Genomic DNA, 12,016 nt, shown 5'->3' with positions numbered 1-12,016 from the left:
TGGGGCACATCGCACGTCTGGCAGCATTAGCTGGCCGACGTGCGATGTTGCGTCATAATAATCGCATTATAAAAAATAGTCAGGGCTCAATCGTTTGTTCTCTTTCAGCTGTGTATTTTGATAACCATAGCAAATTCATGAAGCCAGTTTAGAGAGAATTGAAATTACGTAGGTACGACTACAATATAATCAAGATGCCAACGTCGGCATCATTGAGTACCCACTTGCTCCTCATGCTGCCTACGTAGCCGTCACCGTATGGAAGTGGTTAAAGTATTGGGATGGTTTGGGCACACAAAGAACAAGATTAGTAAAAGGTGTGGAAGGCAGAGGTGGAGGGAGCAAACATGAGGGTGCCACCAAGGGAGAAGATAGTGAGAGTTGAGAATATGCACAGATGCTTTGATGCATAGGAGAATGAATATTTTGACAGCTCAAAAGGATTACTCCCCAGCTTCTCTTTCTACTTGAGGGGACAGAGGGTGTGTGCGCGTCACTGAGTAAGTGAAGCAGCCTTGCTGTTAACGTGTTGCATTGCTTCTAACCCAGGACAGTGGGCAAGATGCAGGGATGGGGTGGTGAATGGGAATGGAGTATGTGGGGGTGGGGTGAAGTTCATAAAAGTTGATTATGCCTGGCTATTTCCCTTTTGAGGGGTAAAGATCCCTTGGTATATAAGAACATACACATACCAAGCCCCCCCCCCCCCCACCTTACAAGGGAGGTAGTAAAAGGCACAATTGCACTCTCATCCATTAAATCACCACATACTCACACTTGGGCTTTGTAATTCCCTAACTAGATTTGTAACATCTGTCATCGCCACAGCTACTAGTGAATTTAAACTTATTCTTACCTAGGAAATTATAGCTGTTCCAACAAAAATCATGCTTCATGTCCAACTCATCATATGTAACCTTATTCAGGGCTTTTTGCTTTTGTATTTGCAAGTTTTACACAACCAGGAGAGAGAAAATCTTCATACAAAACTTGTCAACTTTTAATCAATCACCGGGCTCCAGAAAACCTTTGATATCAATGCTTTAAAGAGGTTAACAAGACATAAGAGATTCTTTACAGCTTCACAAGCCCAGGAGGGCAAGCCATCAGTGAAAGACTAGAACACTGCCTGCAGTAGTACAGAGGAGACTGGCTGTAAACTATGTGCAAGGCTTCACTTACAACTGCAGCACAAGGAAATGATGGCCACACCACAGCCATGGGCTATCAAACCTTCATTCACACTGGAATGCACAAATGAAGCCACAAATAATTGGAATCAAAAGTAAAGACTTTGCCATAAAAAAATAATTTTGATTCAATACTGTGAAAAACTTGTGCCTTTCTACCACTATGTATCACTTGATCTATCTTTATAGCCTAATATTTCCTTTGATGGTAAAAAAGCACAAAGCTAAATTCCTTTAAGTAGGTAACCTAAGAAGCAGTACAATATATGTAAAAACCTAATTAGGCTGGCAACATGTTTGTAGCCAAAGCCATATTCCATGTGACAGGACCTTTAACTATGATATGTGCAAGGCCCTCCTTAATTCTTGTGAAATGACGCTTAAAATCCAAGCCACACCCCTTGGATAGCCTGAAGTCTACAAGGATGTGGGGTCCCATCTCCAACACTGTAGCTTTCAAAACCAGCTGGGTTCCCCGACGGTCTTGCGTGGTGACAGTTACCTGAAGCACAAATCCATGTTAACCCCACATATCTACCAACAACTTCTTAGCTATAACATACATTCATAAGTAAACAGTAACTTTGTAAACAAAACAACTCACAACATTGGCAGCATTGCACTTGTACGAGTACTTCAGTTTCGAGAAGACTGCCTCCAAATGAGTCAAGGTATCTTCCAGACTGCTGCACACCAAAATACGGGTCATGCGCTTCACAAGACGCTGTAGTGGTGTTTGGCTTGCTTGAGTTCCCTGGCTCACTTGAGTTGAAAGCAGCAACTGGTCTGGCTGAGCAGGCTGAGAAAAACTAACAACAGCACGCACTACATCCACATCCTGTTGGGAAGAAAAACTATCAGAACATTGAATTTTGGCAATTCTTGTGTATCGGGATTACCTACAGAAGAGTTGTTGGATGAAATGACATCTAAAATTGTTCACGAATAAGATAGGTTTACAAGAGGACTGTCAAAAGTGGTAATGTGGAAACGAGAGGGTGGGTTTTAGAACTTTGCAAGGAACAAAGGTAGTGGTGACAAGTGATGTCTGATGTATACATGGGAGCTGATGATAGCCAAGCATTACAAGATAAGCATAGTCATACAACTGGGCACGGTGATAGTTGGGAGGACAGTCTTCAGGGAGTTGTTATTGTTGTTCCCTAGACTGGTCAAGCTGCCCCATATTCCTAACGAACACCACATCTTTAAGAGTTTTCCCACCATTCTTTGTGTATGTTAAGTTATTAGCATGCATGACTGTGTGCAATCCAGTCTTCCTAATGTGTCATACTACGGGGTTGAATGTTACATCCTGGGCAATTGTCTGCAATACTGCCATCCAATCTTCTAGTAGTTTAGAAGGGCTGGTTTGGCTGCATTGCTGTCTGGCCAGGGGGATCATCCTTTCAGTGGAGAGGATTCAGAGGGATAGTTCTGGCATGCAGCAATGTATTGTTTTTCAGTTTGTGGATGGAAGGTAATAATGGACTAGGTGGTAGTACCCAAAGGAAGACTTGAAAGTTCTGGATGAATTTTTAGTGACCAATCAGATCTTTATCAGGTAAAATGAATGGCAAGGCAGTACTGGAAAACAAATATACATATGCCAAGGGTTTTTCCCCTTTACAAGGGACATTACCAAAAGTCAACATGCATAATTCCATTCCCATTCACCACCCATCCCTTCCTCTTTTCTTGGCTCTTAGTGGTCTATGGGTCATCCCTGCATCTTGCACCTTGCCCAAGGTCAGAAGCAATGCAGCAAGGCAGCACATTCACAGCAAGGCCGCTGGATTTATTCAGCGACCCCCCTCTCTGTCCCCTTGTCCGGAAAGAGGACTGGGATAAATCCATTCAGGAGCTATCAAAATATCCTTCACACATAACCACTCCCATCTCCCACTCCCTCCCTTTCATGCATCACAGCATCACCCATATACAATTCTCCACTCAACCCTATCTTCCATCTTCTACCTTCAACAGAATACCACCCTTCTCAATGCCCCTCTTACCCCAATCCATTCACCTATGCCTTCCACACTTGCAAAACTTTATTCACTCGATCTTTCCGTGTCCAATCCATCCCAGCACTTTCATCAACCCCCTTTCCATCCCCACTCTTCAGGTTTCTCACTATCCAGCCTAGTAACTCCTACCAAACCTGTCTGACATTTCACCTCAAACTTCCTCTTATGTTTCAGCCCCATACAGTGCTGTCGGCACAATCGCCCCTTCATACAATCTCCTCTTAGCATCCATTCCCAAATGTATCTTGTTACATTGTAAACCAAGGCATTTACTTGCTTCTCAATCTACATTCTACCTCCACTCTTTCTTGGGACAGAAACCGCCAGTGACAGGACATCCTTGGCAAAGACTAACCCCTCACACTCCATTTCTGATTCTAACAGGCTGTGTTGTAAAAACACTAAACAGCATTCCTCATATCCAATATCTAAAAAAAAAAAAAAAAAAAAAAAAATCCCACAATGCCTTCCTGTCTACCCAGCGCAGCTTTCTGATCCATGCAACCCCCATCTTTCTAATCACACACCATTCCTCACCAATAACTCCCTGTTCCTCTCCTAATTTTCAAGAAGAAAAGTAGACTGATGAGGGATGAGGCAGCAAATGGTAGGAAGAGAACAAGGGGAAAGAAAAACCATACCAAAGAACAGGAAAGCAAACAAGATATCCAGAAAATGCAATACAGGGCAGAAGAGAAAGTGGAGACAAATATTGTGGTAGGCGTAGAATTTTAAGAATACACAGGAAACTATGAAGGATGCAGGTGGTCATGCTAATGGGCTATCAGATTAGGCTGGTTATGGAAGTGAATGCAGGTGAGAAGGGGCTGGTTGTGCACATTTGTGGTTGCATGTGGAAGTAAATGGAAATAACAGGCAAATTACTAAATAAAGGTGGACCAAATTTCAGAGACGAGGACAAAGGAGTGATTGCATCAACAAAATTGAAATGTAGGGGCAACAGAATAGATGATCTTTTGGGATAAAGTACAAAAAACATAGGCATTATAAGAATGGGTGAAACAGTTAAGAAGGGTAGACACCTGTAGTTGGAGGGGTTTGAAATTAGAGGATTCCCGACATCTGTAATTTGGGGACAGGTGTTAGAAGCTAGGAAGAGGAGAGATTACAAGACCTTGGTATATATGGCACACACACTTGCATCTAAAAAGCAACATATCTTATGACCCTGTATACACCAAACTCCCTTACCTCCAAGGACTTCTCAGTTATGTTTGTAGCAGGGTCTGGCTGTGAACATGCCATACGGGCTACTTCATCAAGATTAAGCCCAGAATGAAATCTGTCAACCTCGCTACAAATTCGCTTGCTATTACTTCCACCTGGTGTATGGACATCAGAACTATTCAGGCCTTCTGGAACAGAAAGAGAACATTCTGAACAGGAAAAAACTATAGTTGAAGGCAACCAACATCTACAACCAAAATATACCTAGATGCTGGAGATTGGCCAAGCCTCAATGCCCTATGGTAATCTAGCTATATGACCTGCATTCTCTCATACAGCTAAATCACCAAAGACACTGCTGCTCTTGCATTCAACAACTCAAGTCCAACAACCAGCTGAGATGATCCCTGGAGAGTTCCTTTAGTTCCTGGTTTGTGCTGACTTAGGTACCTCTGACAAGGTTTGTAACACTTGTGTTGACGTTTGTGCCTTCATAAGTGCTTTGGTAATCTAGCTTTATGGAACACACAGGCCATCATAATGCTAAACCACCAAAGCACATATACAGGCCCTCCGATGTGCTTCAGTCCAATCGATTTTAATTTTGTCTTCAGTCTTCAAAGATAAAACATAACTCCAGATCAAGGCAAGCACACTGTTCCAACATTACAAACCAATACTGTCAGGACCTTTGCTACCTAAAAGAAACATTAGTATCCAAAATGTGAGCAATCCTTGGCCCTCCAAAGCTCATCTTGTCATGCCCACCCTTAGATGAAGCATGAACTACAAAAATTCATGATGAACTTGGGAAGGTGAATATCAGGCACTCTGAAACTCTGCATACTTCTCACACTGCAGAGTCACATAGTACCTGATGCCCACATACCCATAATTATTGTACATATCATAAATGCAAATACTTGAAACTACCTAGAATTTATCCCAAATACAACAGTATTGCAATTATCCCCCTCTTCCCAAGTAAACAGTCATACAAAATCTGAATTTGATTCATACCCTTTTAAAACTTACAAATTTTGCAAAGATGATAAATAGTACAAAAACTCCCAATAATAAATACTTGTTCAACTCAAAATTACATTGCTCGTATGCATGCAAGGCACAAGCTAAATGAGGCTTCCTCTCATGGAAAACTTGCCTGAAGTTTTGTGGAAGTTCTTTGTGTACCACTGCTGCTGCTTGACTACTGATGCTGATGCACGATACCCAGGATTTGGGTTTAGCACCTGAAGAAGAGGTAGTGTCACTAGTATGTTCACATGGCATTTCGCATACTACACAAAACAAGTTGCTTTTGTACAAACCTTGCGCAACAACGAGAGAGCCAGGTTCTCGATCTTGGACCACGGGGTGTTAGAAAACAGACTACTGCTCTTCTCCTTCCATGCAGTGAACTCTGGACAGGTAAAAGTAGGCTCGTCCCAAGGAAGCTCTGAGAAGTTTCAAAGAGAGTAGATCAGTAAATCAAGTCCCTTGCAATGGATAACAGGATACTCAAAACATGGCAAAATGGAACCATTACTCCCTCCCTTCCAATAAACATTAAACAGACCAACCAAATAAGGTTGAGCAAATGAAGGAATGAACAAGAGCAAATAAGGGGAGAGGGAGTTGTAACACTAAACTGGGGAAAGGATATGAACTAAAGCTGGAGGGTGAAAGAAAAAGAATGGAACTGGGTAGGAGCGACAGAATTGAAGAGGATGGAAGGAATAACAACAGAAGTGTGGAAGGAATGACAGAACAGAAGATAACGGAAGGAATGACAATAGAACAAAGATGAAGGTAAGAGATAAAGGAAAGTTGAGGGTGAAGAATGGGGGGGGAGGAATAGGGCAGAGGTTGTAGGGGGAAGATAGGAAGTGACAAGTAATAATTTATACAACACTTCCCATAATGGATACAGGGAATAGGTATTACTAAAAACATTTAGACCCATTCAACTGTCTACTCACCAAAGCAGGCTCTGGGTGTAGTGCAGAGTTCCAGCCCTGACTTTGGTAATCTAGCTTTATGACGTCCATCATCTCTCACACAGCTAGATCACCAAAGACGAGGCAGAAACGTATCATGGTTCCAGTTTAAATCCTTTGACAATATACGCTAAAAATATAAACCTTTCATTCTCAATAACTGAACCTTGTCCATAAATACTTCACTTCACTTGGTTCTCAGTATCATCCACCCTCTGTATTTAATACTCCTCTAGGTCAACCCACATACTCCTTCAGCCCTTGTACCACATGTGGCTTCTCCCACTCCCCAATGGAGAGCAACTCCAAATGAACGACATGATGCTATCACTACTGTCATTTTGATCCTACTCTATAAAATCTATGACTGCTATTTATACATAGCCCTGTAGTGGAGAACTGGAGTCCAGGAGAAAGTAAGAGGTTGTCAGGAGTGGCACAACTATTAAGTGACTAGGGATTACTTGGAAGCATAAAGAATGAACAAATGCAATACTGAATAGAAATGGGCAATGGAGAACATTCAGCCTAGTATTGGAGGCAAGGATGTTACGCTGAAAGAAAGAAAGAAAGAAAGAAAGAAAAGAAAAGAAAAACAAGTGACAGAGGTAGTACAAACATACATGGGTCAGGGTGGTTTGAGGTCTACAATGGACCTTGAAAAATTGAAGAATTTAGGATGCAAGTGTTAATGGGTAAAGGGTAGCAGACTCAAACAGGTTAACCCTTTGCATGCAACACCAATGCCAGCACTACGAGGCAAGGGTGGGTAAGAGAATGCTGGCATTGGCGTTCTGGTTTTTATTTTATAGTTGTACCCGAGTGATCCCCGCATTTAGTCAATAGGCTTGATCACATCTTCTGTGGTCATCAACATTCTGGGTGACAGTAGTAAAACATATTTTATAATGCATTGTTGAATCATACACCAGGCAGCCAAACACTGGACAGGAGTATTCAACTTGTACTAAAGAGGATAAGGAATGGACAGTTGTGGATGAACAAGGCGAAGGCAGTGGTGCTGCAAGTGGTAGGGGATGCATGAATATGCTTCATGGTAGTGCTAAGTGCTTACACACTGGAATGATGGGAGGAGGGAGCAGCAGCAAATGGTGGGATATAGATGTAAGGATAGATGTGCCAATATGCGAGCATGAAGAATGGTTGCAAAGAAATTGGCAGAAGTACTAAATATAGGTGAAAATAAAACCTAAGATGACCAAGGGATGGGGGTGGTGTTGAAGTAACAGAATGAAGCAGGATTTCGAAAAGGAAAATTGTAGCACGATGTACAAGATTGTTTTCAGAGAGAAATCAGGAATGGAGAGGGTAAAGGTAAAAGTGCAGTTGTGCAAGCTCATCAAATGGATGGATTTGTCTGCTCCAAGTAGTCATGGGGTATTGTAATACGAAATGATGGTAATACCAGCCCCAGCAATGTGGAAATTCGGTCTTGCTGCAAGCTCATGTGGGAATGGTGGTCAGGAAAGAGGTGGAGTCACCCCCACAATAAGCAAGAAAACAGCCCATGGTGTCAGGCTCTGCAGTAGAAGTACTGAATCTTAATGCAATGCCTTTGACCGAATGTGGAGGGGAACTGATGACCATCCACAAACTACAAAGATGGGAAAGAATACAAGTTTTTGGATTGGATGGGTAGAAGAGTTCAATGAATTAGAAAGACTAACTTTGTCCGCTCCATACACTTCAGAGACATGCGAGATATGAAGCAGTGGTGGTGGGACATGACCTCCATGTGACATGCGAGATATGAAGCAGTGGTGATGGGACACGACCTCTATGTGGGCACCACATACATCTTTATGCATACTAAAGGGAACTGAAGTATCTTGCCTGTAGTGGTAACCAGTGAGATTTCTCACAATCCCCTCCACCACCACACACACTGGTGCACACGTGTGGTGTTTACCTAATTGTAGGGACGGAAGCAATGTTCTGGGGATCCAGCTCCAAGTAAGAATGCACATGCACATGTACATGTTCAACACCCTCATTAGGTGCACCCAGTACAAGAATCAAGACTTTCACACATGGAGAACTAGTGATACACTAGCAGTCAGTCCAATGTTCCTTCTTAGAGATCAATGGAGGGCCTAATGAACAAAGCCATCCTTGGTGTCGTGAGAATCCTACCTATGAAGCTCAAGGCAAAAATGTATCATAAGCACTTACCAAGACAGCCCATTAATCTTGTCTAAACAAGGCCAACTATGCCTTCCTTCCCTATGAATTTAATAGGAACAGTCCAAAAACTACCTGCCAATTGATGCTAGGATCTTTACTAAATATTGCCCTTCCTAGTTCATTTTCCATATACCCTGACCTGTAACCGATTTACCAGAGCAGCAAGAAAAAGCACATAATACCTATATGCCCCTTTTACCTAGAAAGAACAATTACTCACCTCCAGCAAGAAGAGCCACTAAAATCACACCACAGGACCAAATATCTGAAGGTTCTGCTCTATATGGCTTAACGAGGACTTCTGGTGCCATATATGGTTTTGTACCACACTTTCGATCCAGATTACGTTCCTGTGTGCAATTTTGCAAAGTTACTTGCCATCCTTCAACTTTAAAATATTGCTATATCCAACTATCCTGAAAGCCAATACAACCTACCAACCTGTCCATTATGCCTGAAGAGAGTAGCCATCCCAAAGTCAGTTATCTTTAGCCTATCATCTTCATCCAGAAGGAGATTCTCTGGTTTTAAATCCCTGTGAGTTACACCCTTTGAGTGCAGGTACTCCTAGAAAAGTTGCATTTATGTAAATACATTCACATTTAACTGCACAAATCTACTTACAAAATTAGACATGCAACCTATCTTACAGAGGTGCCAGTATTGATGATCGAATGGAGCAGGCGAGGTCCCTTGGTACACCTGGTGCATGTCGTTGCTTAGCATGCATCCTGGTAATACCAAAGACCCCACCTTGTCCCATGTCTTGCAGGCATCCCAGATATACAGACAAATCTAAGCCTCCTTTCATTTCACAATTCTATGAATAGGAGTAATACACTACACAGCAATTAGGGGGGAGAGTTGGAGCAAGGAGAGTTAAGAAGAGGGTGATGAGAGGAAGGAGGGAGAAAGAAAAGATAAGAGAGGAGGGGGGAAGAAATGCAACAGCAGGAGGGAAGTGGGGAGTGAGGGAGAGGGGGACTGAAAAATGAAAAGAAATGAAAAGAAAATGGAAAAGACAAGGAAGGAGGGAGAGAACAAAAGAACAAGATAGGGAGGGCACTAAATCGAGCAAATGAAAAAATAGGAGGTATCGAGTTAGCAAAAGATAGGTAGGGTCTGAGGGAGCAAGCAAGCAAAATTAACAGTAAGCAACAGAACAAAACAATGAGCAAACTAAAGAACGAAGCATTGAATGATTAAACTGGACAAAAAGGCAGGCAGAATGAGCAAACTAGAGAACAAGGCAAATTTAGTGAATGTACAAGATAAGGCAGATGGAATGAACATTAAGATTAAGCAGACAGGGAATGAACTTATGAGAAATAAGGCAGACAGTGAATGTACAAGAATGACAAGGCAGACTGGGAGTGAATGTATGAAAGAATGTGGCAAACAGAGTGAACATACAAGACAAGGCAGACGGAGTGAATGTAAAAGATAAGGCAGAGTATCTACAAGGTAACAAGGCAGACTGAGCAGAGAAAGATAAGGAACCTGACAAAGTGAATATACAAAAATGGGGGCAGACAAGGAGTGAGCGAACAAAAGTGGGGCAGACAAGGAGGGAGCGAACAAGAGTGGGGCAGACAGGGAGGGAGGGAGGGAGCGAACAAGAGTGGGGCAGACAGGGAGGGAGGGAGCGAACAAGAGTGGGGCAGACAGGGAGGGAGGGAGCGAACAAGAGTGGGGCAGACAGGGAGGGAGGGAGCGAACAAGAGTGGGGCAGACAGGGAGGGAGGGAGCGAACTAGAGTGGGGCAGACAGGGAGGGAGGGAGCGAACAAGAGTGGGGCAGACAGGGAGGGAGGGAGCGAACAAGAGTGGGGCAGACAGGGAGGGAGGGAGCGAACAAGAGTGGGGCAGACAGGGAGGGAGGGAGCGAACAAGAGTGGGGCAGACAGGGAGGGAGGGAGCGAACAAGAGTGGGGCAGACAGGGAGGGAGGGAGCGAACAAGAGTGGGGCAGACAGGGAGGGAGGGAGCGAACAAGAGTGGGGCAGACAGGGAGGGAGGGAGCGAACAAGAGTGGGGCAGACAGGGAGGGAGGGAGCGAACAAGAGTGGGGCAGACAGGGAGGGAGGGAGCGAACAAGAGTGGGGCAGACAGGGAGGGAGGGAGCGAACAAGAGTGGGGCAGACAGGGAGGGAGGGAGCGAACAAGAGTGGGGCAGACAGGGAGCGAACTAGAGTGGGGCAGACAGGGAGGGAGGGAGCGAACTAGAGTGGGGCAGACAGGGAGGGAGGGAGCGAACAAGAGTGGGGCAGACAGGGAGGGAGGGAGCGAACAAGAGTGGGGCAGACAGGGAGGGAGGGAGCGAACAAGAGTGGGGCAGACAAGGAGGGAGCGAACAAGAGTGGGGCAGACAAGGAGGGAGCGAACAAGAGTGGGGCAGACAAGGAGGGAGCGAACAAGAGTGGGGCAGACAAGGAGCGCGCGAACAAGAGTGGGACAGACGGAGCGCGCGAACAAGAGTGGGGCAGACGGAGCGCGCGAACAAGAGTGGGGCAGACGGAGCGCACGAACAAGAGTGGGGCAGACGGAGCGAGCGAACAAGAGTGGGGCAGACGGAGCGAGCGAACAAGAGTAGGGCAGACGGAGTGAGAACATGAGTGGGGCAGACGGAGTGAGAGAACAAGAGCGAGGCAGACAGAGTGAGCAAACAAGAGTGAGGCAGACAAGAAGTGAGCAAGCAAGAGTGAGGCAGACTGGGAGTGAGCAAGCAAGAGAATGAGGCAGACTGGGAGTGAGCAAGCAAGAGAATGAGGCAGACAGGGAGTGAGCGAGCAAGAGAATGAGGCAGACAGGGAGTGAGCGAGCAAGAGAATGAGGCAGACAGGGAGTGAGCGTGCAAGAGAATGAGGCAGACAGGGAGTGAGCGAGCAAGAGAATGAGGCAGACAGGGAGTGAGCGAGCAAGAGAATGAGGCAGACAGGGAGTGAGCGAGCAAGAGAATGAGGCAGACAGGGAGTGAGCAAGAGAATGAGGCAGACAGGGAGTGAGCAAGAGAATGAGGCAGACAGGGAGTGAGCGAGCAAGAGAATGAGGCAGACAGGGAGTGAGCGAGCAAGAGAATGAGGCAGACAGGGAGTGAGCGAGCAAGAGAATGAGGCAGACAGGGAGTGAGCGAGCAAGAGGATGAGGCAGACAGGGAGTGAGCGAGCAAGAGGATGAGGCAGACAGGGAGTGAGCAAGAGGATGAGGCAGACAGGGAGTGAGCAAGAGGATGAGGCAGACAGGGAGTGAGCAAGAGGATGAGGCAGACAGGGAGTGAGCAAGAGGATGAGGCAGACAGGGAGTGAGCAAGAGGATGAGGCAGACAGGGAGTGAGCAAGAGGATGAGGCAGACGGAGTGAGCAAGAGGATGAGGCAGACAGGGGGCGAGCAAATGAGAACAAGGAGAAC

General features: G+C 45.0%; 1 protein-coding gene across 3 annotated transcripts in view; it reads right to left on the bottom strand.

The window, feature by feature from the left end:
- Window positions 1-982: 982 nt before the first annotated feature.
- grp (serine/threonine-protein kinase grp) overlaps window positions 983-12,016 on the bottom strand; it is a 30,946-nt gene continuing 19,912 nt past the window's right edge. For 2 of the 3 annotated variants that reach the window (XM_076184207.1, XM_076184208.1), the window contains exons 5-11: window positions 9,052-9,177; window positions 8,831-8,960; window positions 5,737-5,864; window positions 5,571-5,658; window positions 4,433-4,596; window positions 1,795-2,028; window positions 983-1,692 (exon numbers count right to left, since the gene is read on the bottom strand). In XM_076184207.1, coding sequence (XP_076040322.1) covers window positions 1,471-1,692; window positions 1,795-2,028; window positions 4,433-4,596; window positions 5,571-5,658; window positions 5,737-5,864; window positions 8,831-8,960; window positions 9,052-9,177 — 1,092 coding nt within the window. In that variant the 3' untranslated portion in view covers window positions 983-1,470. The remainder of the gene's footprint in view (window positions 1,693-1,794; window positions 2,029-4,432; window positions 4,597-5,570; window positions 5,659-5,736; window positions 5,865-8,830; window positions 8,961-9,051; window positions 9,178-12,016) is intronic. The other variant, XM_076184209.1, reaches the window with a different exon arrangement.

The sequence above is a fragment of the Oratosquilla oratoria genome, chromosome 4, assembly GCF_046742065.1.
Source record: "Oratosquilla oratoria isolate Oo_2021 chromosome 4, ASM4674206v1, whole genome shotgun sequence".
NCBI lineage: Eukaryota > Metazoa > Arthropoda > Malacostraca > Stomatopoda > Squillidae > Oratosquilla > Oratosquilla oratoria.
This window is presented reverse-complemented; position numbering and strand designations above follow the sequence as displayed.